At 39.3% G+C, this 23,029-nt stretch overlaps 1 protein-coding gene across 2 annotated transcripts in view; it reads right to left on the bottom strand.

The window, feature by feature from the left end:
* Positions 1 to 23,029, bottom strand: part of LOC110487777 (transcription factor COE1) — a 140,839-nt gene that overhangs the window by 19,559 nt on the left and 98,251 nt on the right. Inside the window, exons 13-16 of one of the 2 annotated variants that reach the window (XM_036943291.2) lie at positions 5,555 to 5,711; positions 5,132 to 5,311; positions 794 to 991; positions 491 to 550 (exon numbers count right to left, since the gene is read on the bottom strand). In XM_036943291.2, the coding sequence (XP_036799186.1) occupies positions 492 to 550; positions 794 to 991; positions 5,132 to 5,311; positions 5,555 to 5,711 (594 nt within the window). In that variant the 3' untranslated portion in view covers position 491. The remainder of the gene's footprint in view (positions 1 to 490; positions 551 to 793; positions 992 to 5,131; positions 5,312 to 5,554; positions 5,712 to 23,029) is intronic. The other variant, XM_036943293.2, reaches the window with a different exon arrangement.

Below are 23,029 nucleotides of genomic sequence, written 5' to 3'. Positions count from 1 at the left end.
AGAGAGAGAGAGAGAGAGAGAGCTAACATACTTCAGGAGAAGGATTGATGGGTGATTACATGAAGAGAGAGAGAGAGAGCTAACACTTCAGGAGAAGGATTGATGGGTGATTACATGAAGAGAGAGAGAGAGAGAGAGCTAACATACTTCAGGAGAAGGATTGATGGGTGATTACATGAAGAGAGAGAGAGAGAGCTAACATACTTCAGGAGAAGGATTGATGGGTGATTACATGAAGAGAGAGAGAGAGAGAGAGAGCTAACATACTTCAGGAGAAGGATTGATGGGTGATTACATGAAGAGAGAGAGAGAGGGAGAGAGAGAGAGAGAGAGAGAGAGAGAGCTAACATACTTCAGGAGAAGGATTGATGGGTGATTACATGAAGAGAGAGAGAGAGAGAGAGAGAGAGAGAGAGAGAGCTAACATACTTCAGGAGAAGGATTGATGGGTGATTACATGAAGAGAGAGAGAGAGAGAGAGCTAACATACTTCAGGAGAAGGCCAGACCCTGAAGAGAGCTGGAGGGGGAGTCCACAAAAGACTGATCTACTGGAGGGGAGGAAGAGAGGGAGATAGAAAGAGGGGGGGAGAAGAAGACGAAGAGGGGAAATTGGGAGAGAAGGGTAAAGAAAACCACAGCATTATTATAAAAGGGGATAGGGGGTATCAAGAGAGGTATAGAGTTGGCTTGACTCCAGCTAACTCACCAACAAGCCATAGACTAATTGGCTAACTTTCCATAGACTAATTACTGACTCGCTCACATGTTAACTAGCCAACATGCTAGCTTACCTTGCAGTCCGTTAGCAATAGTGCTGGTGCAGGTGAGTGGAGGGGAGGTCTGCGGCCGTACGACGGGGGCGAAGGCGCTCTTCTGTTTGACCGCAGCAGAGACCATGTTGGCCGGAGAGAAGGAGAAGATGCCTGAAGAACTACTGCAATTAGAGGGAAGATTGGTGGTGGAGGCCATGATGGGACTGGAGGGAACGACTGGAGGAGAGAGAAAGATAGAGAGGAGGAGGGAGGAGGAGAGAGAGTGAGAGAGGAGGGATAGGTAGGAGAGAGGGGGAGAGAGAGAGGGGGGGAGAGAGAGAGGGAGAGGTAGGAGAGAGAGAAGGGGCATGGAGAGAGAGAAGGGGCGGGGAGGAGGGAGAGGATTGAGGGGAAGGGCAGGAAAGAAAGGAGGAACGAGGAGGATAGAGGCAGGATTAGAGAGAGGGACGGGAACAGAGGAAGGGGAGGTGAGAGGAACAGAAGGGGACTGGTCAACAGATGACAACAGGACTCAGTTCAGCTGTTATAGATCTTACAGACAACAGGACTCAGTTCAGCTGTTATAGATATTACAGACAACAGGACTCAGTTCAGCTGTTATAGGTCTTACAGACAACAGGACTCAGTTCAGCTGTTATAGATCTTACAGACAACAGGACTCAGTTCAGCTGTTATAGATATTACAGACAACAGGACTCAGTTCAGCTGTTATAGGTCTTACAGACAACAGGACTCAGTTCAGCTGTTATAGATCTTACAGACAACAGGACTCGGTTCAGCTGTTATAGATCTTACAGACAACATGACTCAGTTCAGCTGTTATAGATATTACAGACAACATGACTCAGTTCAGCTGTTATAGATCATAGACAACATGACTCAGTTCAGCTGTTATAGATCTTACAGACAACAGGACTTAGTTCAGCTGTTATAGATCTTACAGACAACAGGACTCGGTTCAGCTGTTATAGGTCTTACAGACAACAGGACTCAGTTCAGCTGTTATAGATATTACAGACAACATGACTCAGTTCAGCTGTTATAGATCATAGACAACATGACTCAGTTCAGCTGTTATAGATCTTACAGACAACAGGACTTAGTTCAGCTGTTATAGATCTTACAGACAACAGGACTCGGTTCAGCTGTTATAGATCTTACAGACAACAGGACTCAGTTCAGCTGTTATAGATCTTACAGACAACAGGACTCGGTTCAGCTGTTATAGATCTTACAGACAACATGACTCAGTTCAGCTGTTATAGATCTTACAGACAACATGACTCAGTTTAGCTGTTATAGATCTTACAGACAACAGGACTTAGTTCAGCTGTTATAGATCTTACAGACAACAGGACTTAGTTCAGCTGTTATAGATATTACAGACAACAGGACTCGGTTCAGCTGTTATAGATCTTACAGACAACATGACTCAGTTCAGCTGTTATAGATATTACAGAAAACAGGACTCAGTTTAGCTGTTATAGATCTTACAGACAACAGGACTCAGTTTAGCTGTTATAGATCTTACAGACAACAGGACTCAGTTTAGCTGTTGTAGATCTCACAGATAAGCCAGTAGACTGGGAACATTCCCAGAACATTAGCTAAGATTCTAGTTAAATTCTAGTTATGGCTTGAAGCAAATGTTGAAGCAAATGTTCTCATAATACCAAACTGTCCAGTCAAGCTGATGATTATACAATGTTTTTATCAAACGTTCGCCTGATGTTGCAAAAGTATTGTTTCGTCTGCTGTTTAATGGTTCCCAGAATGTTTCATTAGGTTGTGCTAACAGCCTGGTGGGAACATCACAAAATATATCTTCCCAAAACACAAAAAAAACTGTACAGTTATGTGGTTGATTCGACACTGTTTATTTTAGGGGACAAAAAACATTCACCTGATGTTGCAAGAACGTTCCTGGAACACATTTAATCTGTTCTTTAAAGGTTCCCAGAATGTTTATTTAGGTTATGGGAACGTTGTGAGGATATGACAAGAGAGAGGTTCCCAAAACACTAAAACTGTCCAGTTGTGCCACATTCAGTTAATGTTTGTATCACGGTGCACAAAACCTTCCTTTGATGTGGCCAGAATGTTGACGTCACAGGCTTTTAGTTATATAAAGGTTCCCAGAACATTTCCTTAGGTTATGGGAACAGTGTGGGTATATTACAAGACATAGGTTCCCAAAACACAAAATACCCTCAGTTACATTTTATAGCTCTGCCTGTCCAAATGGCAGCCTATATAGTACACATGGCAGCCTATATAGTACACATGGCTGACTATATAGTACACATGACATCCTATATAGTACACATGGCTGACTATATAGTACACATGACAGCCTATATAGTACACATGGCTGACTATATAGTACACATGGCTGACTATATAGTACACATGGCTGACTATATAGTACACATGGCAGCCTATATAGTACACATGGCTGACTATATAGTACACATGGCAGCCTATATAGTACACATGGCTGACTATATAGTACACATGACATCCTATATAGTACACATGGCTGACTATATAGTACACATGACAGCCTATATAGTACACATGGCTGACTATATAGTACACATGACATCCTATATAGTACACATGGCTGACTATATAGTACACATGACAGCCTATATAGTACACATGGCTGACTATATAGTACACATGACATCCTATATAGTACACATGGCTGACTATTTAGTGCACATGATATCCTATATAGTACACATGACAGCCTATATAGTACACATGGCTGACTATTTAGTACACATGATATCCTATATAGTATACATGACAGCCTATATAGTACACATGGCTGACTATATAGTACACATGACATCCTATATAGTACACATGACAGCCTATATAGTACACATGACATCCTATATAGTACACATGACATCCTATATAGTACACATGACAGCCTATATAGTACACATGGCTGACTATATAGTACACATGACATCCTATATAGTACACATGGCTGACTATATAGTACACATGACATCCTATATAGTACACATTACATCCTATATAGTACACATGACATCCTATATAGTACACATGACATCCTATATAGTACACATGGCTGACTATATAGTACACATGACATCCTATATAGTACACATGACATCCTATATAGTACACATGACATCCTATATAGTACACATGACATCCTATATAGTACACATGGCTGACTATATAGTACACATGACATCCTATATAGTACACATGACATCCTATATAGTACACATGACATCCTATATAGTACACATGGCTGACTATATAGTGCTCTACCTTTGACCAGGCCACATAGGGCAGTATGTAGGCAATAGAGTGCCATTTTCCACTTATGAAGGAGGTCTAACACATCATTTAATGACAACTGGAAGTAGTAAGCCGGCCAGCAGGAAGGTATTGATCAAAAGTGTGTGTGTGTGTGTGTGTGTGTGTGTTTGATTGAAAGAGTCTGCTGTCATCGATGGTCCATTTGAGCATGTTAAAATACGTGTTAACATTCAAGAGAATTAAAGAGCTGGGATTGAATTGCTTCTCCTGCAATTAGTTTATTGTCTTTAATGTAGGGGGGAGGAGGAGAGATAATGAGAACAGCCATTATAGACAGCTGGGGGAGGAGGAGAGAGAATGAGAACAGCCATTATAGACAGCTGGGGGAGGAGGAGAGAGAATGAGAACAGCCATTATAGACAGCTGGGGGAGGAGGAGAGAGAATGAGAACAGCCATTATAGACAGCTGGGGGAGGGGGAGAGAGAATGAGAACAGCCATTATAGACAGTTGGGGGAGGAGGAGAGAGAATGAGAACAGCCATTATAGACAGCTGGGGGAGGAGGAGAGAGAATGAGAACAGCCATTATAGACAGCTGGGGGAGGAGGAGAGAGAATGAGAACAGCCATTATAGACAGCTGGGGGAGGAGGAGAGAGAATGAGAACAGCCATTATAGACAGCTGGGGGAGGAGGAGAGAGAATGAGAACAGCCATTATAGACAGCTGGGGGAGGAGGAGAGAGAATGAGAACAGCCATTATAGACAGCTGGGGGAGGAGGAGAGAGAATGAGAACAGCCATTATAGACAGCTGGGGGAGGAGGAGAGAGAATGAGAACAGCCATTATAGACATAAAGGACGCTCTTAAAGAAACCAATGGTATTTCACCGCCCCTTTCTTTTTCATTGTACATTTCTCTCACCTATAGCGCTCTCTTTTTATCCTAGGGCATAGCACGTAGGGCACAGGGTATAGTGTGGAGGGTTCATTGTGGCACTCAATGGTATAGGGTTTTAGTGTGTAGTGTGGACAGTGTAGTGTGGTACTCACTAGCGTAGGGTGAGTTGGCGGCTGACCCGTTGAGGAAGTTGGGTGAGGTTCCTAGCGTGGTCATGCCAGAGTCAGTGTAGCCGTTCATGCTAGTGGAAACAGAGCTGTAGCTGGTCTGCTGTGGAGTGGTGCTGGGGACATAACCATGAGGAGATGCACTGCTGCTACTCCTACTGTAACCTAGAGGTAGGGAGGGAGAGGGGAGACAGGGGAGGGAGGAGAGAGAGCGAGAGAGAAGGGGGGAGAGAGTGATACAGAGAGGAGGTGGGGATGGGGGGGAAGAGAGAGGAGAGAGAAAGAGAGAATTATGAAAGAGAGATAAATGAAGAGAAAAAAGAGAGAGAATGAGACAAAAATATAAAACAGTTATAAGTAGTTTTCATACATTACACAAAACTTCCTGGTTCCTATGTTTTGGCTCACCCTGATTGGCTGTCTGTGTGACCTCTGACCCGGGGAAGGAGTTGACGGCCATTATGCTGGCGTGGACGGAGCCGCTGCCTAACAGCTGGTTGTGGCCGCGTGGCACCGTCGTATACAACACCTCTGCCATGTCAGCTGCCCGCTTCAAAATCATCTCCTGACAGAGAGAGAGAGGCATGTCAGATTCCATTTAATGGAATAGAAAATAATATAATTAAATGCACTAAAGTTATTCTATAAGGCTGAGTTGTTTATTTTCTTCTAACTACGTCTCTCAAAAAGTGCAGTGTGTAAAGTCAGAACAGTCACTGCCTGTCACCAAGGGAGTACCCCAAGGCTTGATCCTAGGCCCCACCCTCTTCTCAATTTACATCAGCAACATAGCTCAGGCAGTAGGAAGCTCTCTCATCCATTTATATGCAGATGATACAGTCCTATACGCAGCAGAACCCTCCCTGGATTTTATTTTAAACGCTCCACAACAAAGCTTTTTTAGTGTCCAACAAGCTTTCTCTACCCTTAACCTTGTTCTGAACACCTCCAAAACAAAGTTATTGTGGTTCTGTAAGAAGAATGCCCCTCTCCCCACAGGTGTGATTACTACCTCTGAGGGTTTAGAGCTTGAGGTAGTCACCTCATACATGTTCTTGAGAGTATGGCTAGATAGTACCCTGTCCTTCTCTAAGCACATATCCAAGCTGCAGGCTAAGGTTAAATCAAGACAGTCTCCAAAGCACACACATCACTCCTCTTTTCAGTTCGCTGCAGCTAGCGACTGGAACGAGCTGGTCAGTTTTATCTCTACATTCAAAGACTCAGTCATGGACAGTCTTACTGACAGTTGTGGCTGCTTCGCGTGATGTATTGTTGTCTCTACCTTCTTGCCCTTTGTGCTGTTGTCTGTGCCTAACAATGTTTGTACCATGCTGTGTTGTCATGTGTTGCTGCCATGTTTTGTTGCTACCTTGTTGTGGTGTTGTCTTAGGTCTCTCTTTAAATCAAATCAAACTTTATTTGCCACATGCGCCGAACACAACAAGTGTAGACCTTACCGTGAAATGCTGACTTACAAGCCCTTAACCAACAGTGCAGTTCAAGAAGAAGAAGATACTTACCAAGTAGACTAAGATAAGAAGTAATAATAAAAAGTAACACAATAAGAATAACAATAACGAGGCTCTATACAGGGGGCACCGGTACACCGGTAATCTGTATATGTAGGTGGGGGTGAACTGACTATGCATAGGTAACAAACGAACAGCTAAAAGAGAAGGAAGATGGCGGACTGGACGTAGTTATGTAGAGCACCTCAAGATTAAAACGTAATATTCAAAATCGGTAAGTTAGACTAAATATTAGCACTACACAATCTGGTGGGTGATAACCTTCAATCTGGATAATAACACAAAACAAATCTTAAGACTAGAGAAATGTATCAACAAATATTACGAAAACAAGCAACACCCAAACATGACGGAGAGTAAGACAGGGGAACCTATTTCAAAATGAAAGACACAGACTATTTCATATTTTCACCACCGGGAATGGTAAAGGTCGAAACCGATCTGTTAAAATCAATAAATGACAAATTGGGTTTACTTGAACTAGTCAGTAAGGATATAAAAGAGTTGAGTAATGAAAAAGCTGCGACAGTGGAGAAAGACACAAACAAGCTAAAAGGGACAGTCAATCAGATTAAAACCGAAGTTAATGATCTTAAAAAGGAGAATACCGTTCTGAGAGAAGCCTTACTGGACATACAGACTAGATCCATGAGAGAGAATCTGGTACTTACAGGTATCCAAGAGAAAGGAGAAGTTCCTGAATTTGTAGTTAGAGAGTTCCTCCTTACAGCGTTTCAGATTCCAAGTGAAGCTATCGACAAAATCCAACTCAAACGTGTACACCGCTTCGGACAGAGAGGGCAGAGGTATGAACGCCCAATCGTTGCCAAATTTGCTTTCTTTAAAGATAAAATAATGGTTAAAAGCCTGAGTAAAAGACTTGCTGGCACAAAAATTGCCATGAGTGACCAGTTCCCGAAGGAAATTGCAGAACGGCGTAAAGTTCTGTATCCAATATAAGGAAAATAGATGAAAAGGGAACCGAGTAGCTCTCGTTGTTGATAAACTATATATTGATAACCAGTTTTTCAGAGAAACAAAGACTACTCCATGGCTGTTTTTAAAAATGGCAAAGTTCTTATAGACGAGGAAAATAATGAAACACAATTCTAGCCCGGTTATGGATTGTAATAATACAACATAAAACACAGATTTTCTATACATCTTCAAATATAACTAATTGGAACACAAAAGCACTAATTCAACATGGTGAAGATAAAAACACAGGAAACAGAAGGCACAGTATGTGTGGTGTGTGTTTGTTTATGTTTGGGAAGTGTGCCGTTGAGTGAGAAAGGAAATGGTTGCATATCTCAGAACAAATGTATTGCTGTGAGCGGGGGTGTGAGAGAGCTTTCAATGTTGTTCAGATGATGGATATACTTTTTTATAATTAATTATGTGTCTTATTTATTTATTTAATTATTGTCCTATCATGGTGGAACAGCATTTTAAAATAAATTATACATTTAACTTATTTATTGTCCTATAATGGGGAACTACATTTTTTAAACGAATTATGCATCTAATTGATTTATTTATGGTCCTATATTGATGGAACGGTCCACAGCCCTATACCCTAGACACCCACCTGAATGACCCAGATACTAAGGACAAGTCCCTAACTGTTTTATGGGCCTGCTGTGAGTGGTCTGTATTGCGCCAAAATGCGGTCAGAGACCTAGAGCAGCACCGCCCCATAAAGATTCTGAGCCTGCCTGGCAGGGTTGGTCCTGCAAAGCCAAAGCCCCCTAAAGGGAGAGCATACTATACAAGGAAATTCTCTAAGCTGCTAATGAGAACCTTGACGACCTTGTACCTAGCCGGTGGGGATTCCAGTGGGGTACCTCCACCCAGGCAGTGGCAGTGCTGGAAACACTAGCTGCAGTAACCCATGGGGAGGGGGTCACACTCAGACATTCAGAGAGGGGGTATATTATTGTGGCCCCGGTGGCACAAAATCAAAAGTCTGACTGCATGGAGATGCTTGGGAATATGGTCACTACGGGGGACCGTGTTGTGGGTGTTTCTGGGGAAAGGGGTACATCTGACAACCATCGTCTAGGACGTGACCATGGTTAATAAAATCTACCCATTTCTGAAATTTTTTTTGCACAGTTTTGCAGGCCTTCTCATACAGCTGCAACTGTATGTGCATTCATATATCAAGACCTTTCTTGAGTTGTGCTCTGGAATGGTACAACTGTTGAGAATCTAAGTCTTTGGTTATGTGGGGTAAAGGGGTTGAGTGTGTATGAGTGTGTATGAGTGTGTGGGTGTATGTGTGTATGAGTGAGTATGAGTGTGCATGAGTGTGTGGGTGTATGTGTGTGTATGAGTGTGCATGAGTGTGTGGGTGTATGTGTGTGTATGAGTGTGTATGAGTGTGTGGGTGTATGTGTGTGTATGAGTGTGTATGAGTGTGTGGGTGTATGGGTGTATCCCACAACTGTTGCGATGGAGCAAAAGATGTTAGGGACAATATAGGATGATTCACAATAATTGTTTGCTAATATAATAGCTTGCAATAATGTAATTTTGGTAATGGCGAGACTGGTGAGAGGTAAAAATCCTTTGCATAAATTGCCTACATTAATACAAATATTAATAGCTAATTATGGAAAATAAGATAAACAGGATTTTTAAAATATGTATATATTTTTTTGATGGCTATATATCAAACAAATGGAGGTGATGACGATGGAAATGCATTTGGAGGTTGATCTACTTCTGTTCTGTAGACGACTGTTAGGTCCGTCGTCGGTATGAGACCAAAGCGCAGCGTGGAAAGTGTACATCTTCTTTATTTAGAATGAATACCCAAAACAACTAAAGATAAACGGCTATACAACTACTGTGCAAAAACAAGATCCCACAAAGACAGGCTGCCTAAGTATGATCCCCAATCAGAGACAACGATAGACAGCTGCCTCTGATTGGGAACCATACCCAGCCAACAAAGAAATAGAAAACTAGAATGCCCACCCACATCACACCCTGACCTAACCAAAGACAGAAATAAAAAGGCTCTCTAAGGTCAGGGCGTGGCAATAACACTGTGTGCTCTTTTCGAAGGATGGATCCCAGTCTCTTCAGGGCCTTGGGACCCGGGGGCTCGGAGGTGGTCTGTCGGGCATTGGGATGATATTGGACTCGGGATGAGGAGGGCTTTTAGCGGGTGGAATAGTGGGGACCAATTTGAGGTTTACTTAGTAGCATTGTGAATATCATGGTACAGCTATATAGACACTCAATCATAATGTTACTGTTTAATGGTACGTTTACAAACAGATATTTTGATAAATAGAATTGAAAGTTGTGTCTCATTATGGTAAGTGGTGAAATAAGTATAGCCAGTTTTAATTGTGATGGCCTAGCAGATAATAAGAAAAGATTATCAGTATTTACCTGGCTAAAATATAAGGAATATATTATCTATTACTTACAGTAAACTCATTCAACAGTTTAGATGAAGTTTTGTGGAAAAAGGACTGGGGGGGTGAAATATATTTCTCCCATGGGCAAAGACATTCAAAAGGGGTGATGGTATTAATTAACAGGAATTTTGATCCAAATGTGCAAATTGTCCAAACAGATCATCAAGGTAGATGGATTATTTTAAATATGTTATTGGACAATAAACAGATATGGCTTTATTAACCTATACGGTCCGAATAATGATGATCCAAGCTCCTTTGAAAATATATATAAGAATCTATCAACTCTACAAGCAACACTAGACCCTATTATTATGGTGGGAGATTTTAATATGGTCTTAAATACCTCTATGGACCGGAAAGGACACTACACTACAAACTATCACCCTCAGGCACTTAAGGAAATCATTATGAATGTCATGGATATATTGGAATTAGTGGATATATGGAGGCTTAAATACCCTGACCTAGTGAGATATACATGGAGGTTTAATACCCTGACCTAGTGAGATATACATGGAGGTTTAATACCCTGACCTAGTGAGATATACATGGAGGTTTAATACCCTGACCTAGTGAGATATACATGGAGGTTTAATACCCTGACCTAGTGAGATATACATGGAGGTTTAATACCCTGACCTAGTGAGATATACATGGAGGTTTATTACCCTGACCTAGTGAGATATACATGGAGGTTTAATACCCTGACCTAGTGAGATATACATGGAGGTTTAATACCCTGACCTAGTGAGATATACATGGAGGTTTAATACCCTGACCTAGTGAGATATACATGGCGTAGGCTTAATCAAGCTAGTCCTCTTGATTACTTTCTTATGTCATTCTCTCTGGCACCAAAACTTTAAAAAGTGTTGATAGGGGACAGAATGCGGTCGGATCATCACATAATTGGCATATATATTACTCTTACAGAATTTCCATGTGGGCGAGGATATTGGAAATTTAATCAAAGCCTACTTGATGAAAAATGAAAAACCATAATTTGCAAATAAATTCATATAAAATCCTACAATTTGATTTTCTGGATTTTTTTTTTCATTTTGTCTGTCATAGTTGAAGTGTACCTATGATGAAAATTACAGGCCTCTCTCATCTTTTTAAGTGGGAGAACTTGCACATTTGGTGGCTGACTAAATACTTTTTTTTGCCCCACTGTAGGTACAGCAGATCCCCTTATTGTATGGGACACTTATAAATGTGCCTTTAGAGGCCATGCAATTCAGTATTCATCTATAAAACAAAAGCAATTTAGATTAAAAGAGTCCATATTAAGAAAGTAAATTGAAGGACTAACAGTACAGTTAGATAGCAAAAACAACTGTTCCATAGAGACAGAATAAGTTAAAGGAAAAACAAAAAGAAATGGAAGAACATATTAAAGAAAGATCCAGTGTAATATATTATAAAAATAAAGCGAACTGGATGGAATATGGGGAAAAATGCACCAAATTATTTTTCAATCTTCAATGTAGAAAATCTACCAATTTGTTTTTATAGAAACTTGTTACAAATGATGGAGTCAAGCATGTATCACCAAATGATATTTTGAAAGAGGAAGTAAAGTACTTTAAGAATATGTTTTCGTTTCAATCTCCTCTATCTCCACTAACCGAAGCTAATTGTATGGATTTTTTCCTAATAATAATGTAAAATTAACATCTATACAGGAAGACTCATGTGAAAACCAAATTACAGAGGAGGAATTTATTGATGCAATTAAAGCCTTTAAGGCTGGGAAAACTCCAGGGCTGGATGGCATATATTCCAGTGGAAGTATACCAAACTTTTGTTGATATACTCAGAGGACCATTATTAGCATGTTTTAACCACTCCTATATAAACGGTAGATTATCGGACACGAAACAAGATGGTCTGATATCATTATTACTGAAACAGGACCCAAGTGGTATATATAAAGATCCAGTCCATTTAAAAAAATGGAGGCCTCTTCCACTTCAGTGTTGTGATGCAAAAATTATAGCTAGCGCATAGAATTGAAAAAGTATTGTCAGATATTATTGATCTTAATCAGACAGGTTTCTTACATGGATGACACATTGGAGATAATATAAGACAAGTACTGGAAACAATAGAATACTATGAAATATCGGTGACACCAGGACTGGTTTTCATAGCTGATTTTGAAAAGGCTTCTGATAAAGTATGACTGGAGTTTATATATAAATGCCTAGAATATTTCAATTTTGGGGAATCTCTTAGAAAATGGGTTAAAGTTATGTATAGTAACCCTAGGTGTAAAATAGTAAATAATGGCTACATCTCAGAATGTTTTAAACTGTCAAGAGGAGTAAAACAAGGTTGTCCACTATCGATATATATATATATATATATATATATATATATTATTTCCATTGAAATGTTAGCTGTTAAAATTAGATCCAACAATAATATTAAGGGATTATAAATCCGTGGTTTAAAAACAAAGGTGTCATTGTACGCTGATGATTCATGTTTTCTTTTAAAACCACAATTAGAATCCCTCCACAGCATCACAGAGGATCTAGATACTTTTGCTAACCTCTCTGGATTAAAACCAAATTATGATATTACGTATCGGATCACTAAAAAAAATGCTAATTTTACATTACCGTGTAGTTTACCAATAAAATGGTCTGACGGGGATGTGGACATACTCGGTATAGAAATCCCAAGAGAAATACATTATCTCACTCCAATAGTTTTTATAGAAAGTTAGCATGGTAGAGATCTTGCTACCATTGAAAAGAAAATACTTGTCTATTTGTGGAAAATCAATGAACTCTTCAGTCATATCACAGTTTACCTATTTGCATATGGTTTTGCCTACACCTAGTGACCTGCTTTTTAAATTATATGAACAAAAAAGATTCAATTTTATTTGGAATGGCAAGCCGGAAAAATGAAAAGGGCCTATTTATATAATGAATATGAATTTGGATGGCAGAAATGATTCAATATTAAAGCACCTCTCACTAAAGGCATGTAGACTTAAATCCAAACTGGTTTTCTAGTAAATTGGTAGGAATGTCTCACCCCATGTTCAAGAATGGCATTTTTCCCTTTATTCTGATTACACCTGCTCACTTTCAGTTGTTTGAAAAGGAAATAATCTCCAAAATATCGTTATTTTTTAAACAAGCCTTAGAAAGTTGGTTGCAATTCCAGTTTAATCCACCTGAAAAGACAGAACAAATAAGACAACAAATATTATTGCTAAACTCAAATATACCAATTGAGAATTTAAAAAAAAAAAAGGTATAATTTTAGTTGACATTGGAAGTATGCTTGGGGTCATTGTCCATCCGGAAGACCCATTTGCGACCAAGCTTTAACTTCCTGACTGATGTCTTGAGATGTTGCTTCAATATATCCACATCATTTTATGTGGATATATCATTTTTAACATCTATTTTGTGAAGTGCACCAGTCCCTCCTGCCACCCCCGTGCTTCACGATTGGGATGGTGTTCTTCGGCTTGCAAGCCTCCCCCTTTTTCCTCCAAACATAACGATGGTCATTATAGCCAAACAGTTCTGCTTTTGGTACGAAAAAGGTACGATCTTTGTCCCCATGTCCCCAGTTGCAAACCGTGGTCTGGTTTTTTTATGGCGGTTTTTGAGCAGTGGCTTCTTCCTTGCTGAGCGGCCTTTCAGGTTATGTCAATATAGGACTAGTTTTACTGTGGATATAGATACTTTTGTACCTGTTTCCTCCTGCATCTTCACTAGGTCCTTTGTCTCTAGAGGCACCAGCTAAGCCAGGTTAGGTCACCGCATGTGTGGGGGTTGGAACAAAAGGGCTATCTAAGGCATATTGGACAGGGATATGGGCTCTACAGTGAAATAAGACAATAATCACTAACCAAAACAGTAATAGACAAGGCATATTGACATTAGGGAGAGGCATGTGTAGCCGAGTGATCATAGGGTCCAAAGAGTAGCACTAGATGAGTCAGGGAGCCAATTCTGTAGTCGCTAGGTGAGCTGGAGAAATGGCGATTCTGACAGCTAGCGGGCCGTGGCTAACAGATGGGCATCCGGCGACATTGCAATGGAAGAGCCTTTTGAAACCACCTTGGACGGTTACGTCGGCAGACCAGTCGTGATATATCAGCGGGGCTCTGTGTCGGCATTAAAGCGTCCAGGCTAATTGGCAAAACAGGTATTGTAGCCCAAGAATTGGCTGGTGGACCTCTTTGGCTAGCCGGGAGATGGGCCTAGCTCGAGGCTAGCACCAGCCTAACTGGTCCTTATTTCGGGACTGAGATGTAGCTAGCTAGCTAGCTAGCTGCGATGATCCGGTGTAAAGGTTCAGAGCTTGCGCTGGGAATCCGGAGATGTTGTAGAGAAAAAGCAGTCCAATATGCTCTGGGTTGATATCAAGCTGTACAGACTGGCAGGAATTGACCGAGTTGAGGTTGGCTGATGTCCGAGTTAATGGTGAGGACCGCTAGAAGTGGCTAACTGACTACTAACTAGTAGCGAGTTAGCAGGCTAGCTTCTGATGGGGGTTCTGGTTCTAAAGTATAAAAATAGCAGATCCGTACCACATTGGTTGAGGTGGGTTATAGGAGAGTATATTCAGTCCGTAGATGAAAAGTGAGATTAAAATATATGTAACATATACACGAAGAAAACGATGTAAACATGGGACAGGACGGGAAAAGACAAAAACACGTCCGACTGCTACGCCATCTTGGTTTTGTCTTAGGTCTTTCTTTATGTAGTGTTGTGGTGTTGTCTTAGGTCTCTCTTTATGTAGTGTTGTGGTGTTGTCTTAGGTCTTTCTTTATGTAGTGTTGTGGTGTTGTCTTAGGTCTCTCTTTATGTAGTGTTGTGGTGTTGTCTTAGGTCTCTCTTTATGTAGTGTTGTGGTGTCTCTCTTTATATTGTGTTTAGGTGTTGTCTTAGGTCTCTCTTTATGTAGTGTTGTGGTGTTGTCTTAGGTCTTTCTTTATGTAATGTTGTGGTTTTGTCTTAGGTCTCTCTTTATGTAGTGTTGTGGTGTTGTCTTAGGTCTCTCTTTATGTAGTGTTGTGGTGTTGTCTTAGGTCTTTCTTTATGTAGTGTTGTGGTGTTGTCTTAGGTCTCTCTTTATGTAGTGTTGTGGTGTTGTCTTAGGTCTCTCTTTATGTAGTGTTGTGGTGTTGTCTTAGGTCTTTCTTTATGTAGTGTTGTGGTGTTGTCTTAGGTCTCTCTTTATGTAGTGTTGTGGTGTTGTCTTAGGTCTCTCTTTATGTAGTGTTGTGGTGTTGTCTTAGGTCTCTCTTTATGTAGTGTTGTGGTGTTGTCTTAGGTCTTTCTTTATGTAGTGTTGTGGTGTTGTCTTAGGTCTCTCTTTATGTAGTGTTGTGGTGTTGTCTTAGGTCTCTCTTTATGTAGTGTTGTGGTGTTGTCTTAAGTCTCTCTTTATGTAGTGTTGTGGTGTTGTCTTAGGTCTCTCTTTATGTAGTGTTGTGGTGTTATCTTAGGTCTTTCTTTATGTAGTGTTGTGGTGTTGTCTTAGGTCTCTCTTTATGTAGTGTTGTGGTGTTGTCTTAGGTCTCTCTTTATGTAGTGTTGTGGTGTTGTCTTAGGTCTCTCTTTATATTGTGTTGTGGTGTTGTCTTAGGTCTCTCTTTATGTAGTGTTGTGGTGTTGTCTTAGGTCTTTCTTTATGTAGTGTTGTGGTGTTGTCTTAGGTCTTTCTTTATGTAGTGTTGTGGTGTTGTCTTAGGTCTTTCTTTATGTAGTGTTGTGGTGTTGTCTTAGGTCTCTCTTTATATTGTGTTGTGGTGTTGTCTTAGGTCTTTCTTTATGTAGTGTTGTGGTGTTGTCTTAGGTCTCTCTTTATATTGTGTTGTGGTGTTGTCTTAGGTCTTTCTTTATGTAGTGTTGTGGTGTTGTCTTAGGTCTCTCTTTATATTGTGTTGTGGTGTTGTCTTAGGTCTTTCTTTATATTGTGTTGTGGTGTTGTCTTAGGTCTCTCTTTATGTAGTGTTGTGGTGTTGTCTTAGGTCTCTCTTTATGTAGTGTTGTGGTGTTGTCTTAGGTCTCTCTTTATATTGTGTTGTGGTGTTGTCTTAGGTCTCTCTTTATGTAGTGTTGTGGTGTTGTCTTAGGTCTCTCTTTATGTAGTGTTGTGGTGTTGTCTTAGGTCTTTCTTTATGTAGTGTTGTGGTGTTGTCTTAGGTCTCTCTTTATGTAGTGTTGTGGTGTTGTCTTAGGTCTCTCTTTATGTAGTGTTGTGGTGTTGTCTTAGGTCTTTCTTTATGTAGTGTTGTGGTGTTGTCTTAGGTCTTTCTTTATATTGTGTTTAGGTGTTGTCTTAGGTCTCTCTTTATATTGTGTTGTGGTGTTGTCTTAGGTCTTTCTTTATATTGTGTTTAGGTGTTGTCTTAGGTCTTTCTTTATATTGTGTTGTGGTGTTGTCTTAGGTCTTTCTTTATGTAGTGTTGTGGTGTTGTCTTAGGTCTCTCTTTATATTGTGTTGTGGTGTCTCTCTTTATATTGTGTTGTGGTGTTGTCTTAGGTCTTTCTTTATATTGTGTTGTGGTGTTATCTTAGGTCTTTCTTTATGTAGTGTTGTGGTGTTATCTTAGGTCTCTCTTTATATTGTGTTGTGGTGTTGTCTTAGGTCTCTCTTTATATTGTGTTGTGGTGTTGTCTTAGGTCTTTCTTTATGTAGTGTTGTGGTGTTGTCTTAGGTCTCTCTTTATATTGTGTTTAGGTGTTGTCTTAGGTCTCTCTTTATATTGTGTTGTGGTGTTGTCTTAGGTCTTTCTTTATATTGTGTTTAGGTGTTGTCTTAGGTCTTTCTTTATATTGTGTTGTGGTGTTGTCTTAGGTCTTTCTTTATGTAGTGTTGTGGTGTTGTCTTAGGTCTCTCTTTATATTGTGTTGTGGTGTCTCTCTTTATATTGTGTTGTGGTGTTGTCTTAGGTCTTTCTTTATATTGTGTTGTGGTGTTGTCTTAGGTCTTTCTTTATGTAGTGTTTAGGTGTTGTATTAGGTCTTTCTTTATGTAGTGTTGTGGTGTTGTCTTAGGTCTTTCTTTATATTGTGTTGTGGTGTTGTCTTAGGTCTCTCTTTATATTGTGTTGTGGTGTTGTCTTAGGTCTTTCTTTATATTGTGTTGTGGTGTTGTCTTAGGTCTTTCTTTATATTGTGTTGTGGTGTTGTCTTAGGTCTTTCTTTATATTGTGTTGTGGTGTTGTCTTAGGTCTTTCTTTATATTGTGTTGTGGTGTTGTCTTAGGTCTTTCTTTATGTAGTGTTGTGGTGTTGTCTTAGGTCTTTCTTTATGTAGTGTTGTGGTGTTGTCTTAGGTCTCTCTTTATGTAGTGTTGTGGTGTTGTCTTAGGTCTCTCTTTATGTAGTGTTGTGGTGTTGTCTTAGGTCTTTCTTTATGTAGTGTTGTGGTGTTGTCTTAGGTCTTTCTTTATATTGTGTTGTGGTGTTGTCTTAGGTCTCTCTTTATATTGTGTTGTGGTGTTGTCTTAGGTCTTTCTTTATGTAGTGTTGTGGTGTTGTCTTAGGTCTTTCTTTATGTAGTGTTGTGGTGTTGTCTTAGGTCTCTCTTTATGTAGTGTTGTGGTGTTGTCTTAGGTCTCTCTTTATGTAGTGTTGTGGTGTTGTCTTAGGTCTTTCTTTATGTAGTGTTGTGGTGTTGTCTTAGGTCTTTCTTTATATTGTGTTGTGGTGTTGTCTTAGGTCTCTCTTTATATTGTGTTGTGGTGTTGTCTTAGGTCTTTCTTTATATTGTGTTGTGGTGTTGTCTTAGGTCTTTCTTTATATTGTGTTGTGGTGTTGTCTTAGGTCTTTCTTTATATTGTGTTGTGGTGTTGTCTTAGGTCTTTCTTTATATTGTGTTGTGGTGTTGTCTTAGGTCTTTCTTTATATTGTGTTGTGGTGTTGTCTTAGGTCTTTCTTTATATTGTGTTGTGGTGTTGTCTTAGGTCTCTCTTTATATTGTGTTGTGGTGTCTCTCTTTATATTGTGTTGTGGTGTTGTCTTAGGTCTTTCTTTATGTAGTGTTGTGGTGTTGTCTTAGGTCTTTCTTTATGTTGTGTTGTGGTGTTGTCTTAGGTCTTTCTTTATGTAGTGTTTAGGTGTTGTCTTAGGTCTCTCTTTATGTAGTGTTGTGGTGTTGTCTTAGGTCTTTCTTTATATTGTGTTGTGGTGTTGTCTTAGGTCTCTCTTTATATTGTGTTGTGGTTTTGTCTTAGGTCTTTCTTTATGTAGTGTTGTGGTGTTGTCTTAGGTCTCACTTTATATTGTGTTGTGGTGTTGTCTTAGGTCTTTCTTTATGTAGTGTTGTGGTGTTGTCTTAGGTCTCTCTTTATGTAGTGTTGTGGTGTTGTCTTAGGTCTCTCTTTATGTAGTGTTGTGGTGTTGTCTTAGGTCTTTCTTTATGTAGTGTTGTGGTGTTGTCTTAGGTCTCTCTTTATGTAGTGTTGTGGTGTTGTCTTAGGTCTCTCTTTATGTAGTGTTGTGGTGTTATCTTAGGTCTTTCTTTATGTAGTGTTGTGGTGTTGTCTTAGGTCTCTCTTTATGTAGTGTTGTGGTGTTGTCTTAGGTCTCTCTTTATGTAGTGTTGTGGTGTTGTCTTAAGTCTCTCTTTATGTAGTGTTGTGGTGTTGTCTTAGGTCTCTCTTTATGTAGTGTTGTGGTGTTATCTTAGGTCTTTCTTTATGTAGTGTTGTGGTGTTGTCTTAGGTCTCTCTTTATGTAGTGTTGTGGTGTTGTCTTAGGTCTCTCTTTATATTGTGTTGTGGTGTTGTCTTAGGTCTCTCTTTATGTAGTGTTGTGGTGTTGTCTTAGGTCTCTCTTTATGTAGTGTTTAGGTGTTGTCTTAGGTCTCTCTTTATATTGTGTTGTGGTGTTGTCTTAGGTCTCTCTTTATGTAGTGTTGTGGTGTTGTCTTAGGTCTTTCTTTATGTAATGTTGTGGTTTTGTCTTAGGTCTCTCTTTATGTAGTGTTGTGGTGTTGTCTTAGGTCTCTCTTTATGTAGTGTTGTGGTGTTGTCTTAGGTCTTTCTTTATGTAGTGTTGTGGTGTTGTCTTAGGTCTCTCTTTATGTAGTGTTGTGGTGTTGTCTTAGGTCTCTCTTTATGTAGTGTTGTGGTGTTGTCTTAGGTCTTTCTTTATGTAGTGTTGTGGTGTTGTCTTAGGTCTCTCTTTATGTAGTGTTGTGGTGTTGTCTTAGGTCTCTCTTTATGTAGTGTTGTGGTGTTGTCTTAGGTCTCTCTTTATGTAGTGTTGTGGTGTTGTCTTAGGTCTTTCTTTATGTAGTGTTGTGGTGTTGTCTTAGGTCTCTCTTTATGTAGTGTTGTGGTGTTGTCTTAGGTCTCTCTTTATGTAGTGTTGTGGTGTTGTCTTAAGTCTCTCTTTATGTAGTGTTGTGGTGTTGTCTTAGGTCTCTCTTTATGTAGTGTTGTGGTGTTATCTTAGGTCTTTCTTTATGTAGTGTTGTGGTGTTGTCTTAGGTCTCTCTTTATGTAGTGTTGTGGTGTTGTCTTAGGTCTCTCTTTATGTAGTGTTGTGGTGTTGTCTTAGGTCTCTCTTTATATTGTGTTGTGGTGTTGTCTTAGGTCTCTCTTTATGCAGTGTTGTGGTGTTGTCTTAGGTCTTTCTTTATGTAGTGTTGTGGTGTTGTCTTAGGTCTTTCTTTATGTAGTGTTGTGGTGTTGTCTTAGGTCTTTCTTTATGTAGTGTTGTGGTGTTGTCTTAGGTCTCGCTTTATATTGTGTTGTGGTGTTGTCTTAGGTCTTTCTTTATGTAGTGTTGTGGTGTTGTCTTAGGTCTCTCTTTATATTGTGTTGTGGTGTTGTCTTAGGTCTTTCTTTATGTAGTGTTGTGGTGTTGTCTTAGGTCTCTCTTTATATTGTGTTGTGGTGTTGTCTTAGGTCTTTCTTTATATTGTGTTGTGGTGTTGTCTTAGGTCTCTCTTTATGTAGTGTTGTGGTGTTGTCTTAGGTCTCTCTTTATGTAGTGTTGTGGTGTTGTCTTAGGTCTCTCTTTATATTGTGTTGTGGTGTTGTCTTAGGTCTCTCTTTATGTAGTGTTGTGGTGTTGTCTTAGGTCTCTCTTTATGTAGTGTTGTGGTGTTGTCTTAGGTCTTTCTTTATGTAGTGTTGTGGTGTTGTCTTAGGTCTCTCTTTATGTAGTGTTGTGGTGTTGTCTTAGGTCTCTCTTTATGTAGTGTTGTGGTGTTGTCTTAGGTCTTTCTTTATGTAGTGTTGTGGTGTTGTCTTAGGTCTTTCTTTATATTGTGTTTAGGTGTTGTCTTAGGTCTCTCTTTATATTGTGTTGTGGTGTTGTCTTAGGTCTTTCTTTATATTGTGTTTAGGTGTCGTCTTAGGTCTTTCTTTATGTAGTGTTGTGGTGTTGTCTTAGGTCTTTCTTTATGTAGTGTTGTGGTGTTGTCTTAGGTCTCTCTTTATATTGTGTTGTGGTGTCTCTCTTTATATTGTGTTGTGGTGTTGTCTTAGGTCTTTCTTTATATTGTGTTGTGGTGTTATCTTAGGTCTTTCTTTATGTAGTGTTGTGGTGTTATCTTAGGTCTCTCTTTATATTGTGTTTAGGTGTTGTCTTAGGTCTCTCTTTATGTAGTGTTGTGGTGTTATCTTAGGTCTTTCTTTATATTGTGTTGTGGTGTTGTCTTAGGTCTCTCTTTATATTGTGTTGTGGTGTTGTCTTAGGTCTTTCTTTATGTAGTGTTGTGGTGTTGTCTTAGGTCTCTCTTTATATTGTGTTTAGGTGTTGTCTTAGGTCTCTCTTTATATTGTGTTGTGGTGTTGTCTTAGGTCTTTCTTTATATTGTGTTTAGGTGTTGTCTTAGGTCTTTCTTTATATTGTGTTGTGGTGTTGTCTTAGGTCTTTCTTTATGTAGTGTTGTGGTGTTGTCTTAGGTCTCTCTTTATATTGTGTTGTGGTGTCTCTCTTTATATTGTGTTGTGGTGTTGTCTTAGGTCTTTCTTTATATTGTGTTGTGGTGTTATCTTAGGTCTTTCTTTATGTAGTGTTGTGGTGTTATCTTAGGTCTCTCTTTATATTGTGTTTAGGTGTTGTCTTAGGTCTCTCTTTATGTAGTGTTGTGGTGTTATCTTAGGTCTTTCTTTATATTGTGTTGTGGTGTTGTCTTAGGTCTCTCTTTATATTGTGTTGTGGTGTTGTCTTAGGTCTTTCTTTATGTAGTGTTGTGGTGTTGTCTTAGGTCTCTCTTTATATTGTGTTTAGGTGTTGTCTTAGGTCTCTCTTTATATTGTGTTGTGGTGTTGTCTTAGGTCTTTCTTTATATTGTGTTTAGGTGTTGTCTTAGGTCTTTCTTTATATTGTGTTGTGGTGTTGTCTTAGGTCTTTCTTTATGTAGTGTTGTGGTGTTGTCTTAGGTCTCTCTTTATATTGTGTTGTGGTGTCTCTCTTTATATTGTGTTGTGGTGTTGTCTTAGGTCTTTCTTTATATTGTGTTGTGGTGTTGTCTTAGGTCTTTCTTTATGTAGTGTTTAGGTGTTGTATTAGGTCTTTCTTTATGTAGTGTTGTGGTGTTGTCTTAGGTCTTTCTTTATATTGTGTTGTGGTGTTGTCTTAGGTCTCTCTTTATATTGTGTTGTGGTGTTGTCTTAGGTCTTTCTTTATATTGTGTTGTGGTGTTGTCTTAGGTCTTTCTTTATATTGTGTTGTGGTGTTGTCTTAGGTCTTTCTTTATATTGTGTTGTGGTGTTGTCTTAGGTCTTTCTTTATATTGTGTTGTGGTGTTGTCTTAGGTCTTTCTTTATGTAGTGTTGTGGTGTTGTCTTAGGTCTTTCTTTATGTAGTGTTGTGGTGTTGTCTTAGGTCTCTCTTTATGTAGTGTTGTGGTGTTGTCTTAGGTCTCTCTTTATGTAGTGTTGTGGTGTTGTCTTAGGTCTTTCTTTATGTAGTGTTGTGGTGTTGTCTTAGGTCTTTCTTTATATTGTGTTGTGGTGTTGTCTTAGGTCTCTCTTTATATTGTGTTGTGGTGTTGTCTTAGGTCTTTCTTTATGTAGTGTTGTGGTGTTGTCTTAGGTCTTTCTTTATGTAGTGTTGTGGTGTTGTCTTAGGTCTCTCTTTATGTAGTGTTGTGGTGTTGTCTTAGGTCTCTCTTTATGTAGTGTTGTGGTGTTGTCTTAGGTCTTTCTTTATGTAGTGTTGTGGTGTTGTCTTAGGTCTTTCTTTATATTGTGTTGTGGTGTTGTCTTAGGTCTCTCTTTATATTGTGTTGTGGTGTTGTCTTAGGTCTTTCTTTATGTAGTGTTGTGGTGTTGTCTTAGGTCTTTCTTTATATTGTGTTGTGGTGTTGTCTTAGGTCTCTCTTTATGTAGTGTTGTGGTGTTGTCTTAGGTCTTTCTTTATGTAGTGTTGTGGTGTTGTCTTAGGTCTCTCTTTATATTGTGTTGTGGTGTTGTCTTAGGTCTTTCTTTATATTGTGTTGTGGTGTTGTCTTATGTCTTTCTTTATATTGTGTTGTGGTGTTGTCTTAGGTCTTTCTTTATATTGTGTTGTGGTGTTGTCTTAGGTCTTTCTTTATATTGTGTTGTGGTGTTGTCTTAGGTCTTTCTTTATATTGTGTTGTGGTGTTGTCTTAGGTCTTTGTTTATACTGTGTTGTGGTGTTGTCTTAGGTCTCTCTTTATATTGTGTTGTGGTGTCTCTCTTTATATTGTGTTGTGGTGTTGTGTTAGGTCTTTCTTTATGTAGTGTTGTGGTGTTGTCTTAGGTCTTTCTTTATGTTGTGTTGTGGTGTTGTCTTAGGTCTATCTTTATATTGTGTTGTGGTTTTGTCTTAGGTCTTTCTTTATGTAGTGTTGTGGTGTTGTCTTAGGTCTCTCTTTATATTGTGTTGTGGTGTTGTCTTAGGTCTTTCTTTATGTAGTGTTGTGGTGTTGTCTTAG

This window comes from Oncorhynchus mykiss, chromosome 14 (genome assembly GCF_057628025.1).
Source record: "Oncorhynchus mykiss isolate SJ-2025 chromosome 14, ASM5762802v1, whole genome shotgun sequence".
Lineage (NCBI taxonomy): Eukaryota > Metazoa > Chordata > Actinopteri > Salmoniformes > Salmonidae > Oncorhynchus > Oncorhynchus mykiss.
Note: the sequence above shows the minus strand (reverse complement) of the source record. Positions and strands in the feature narration are given on the sequence as shown.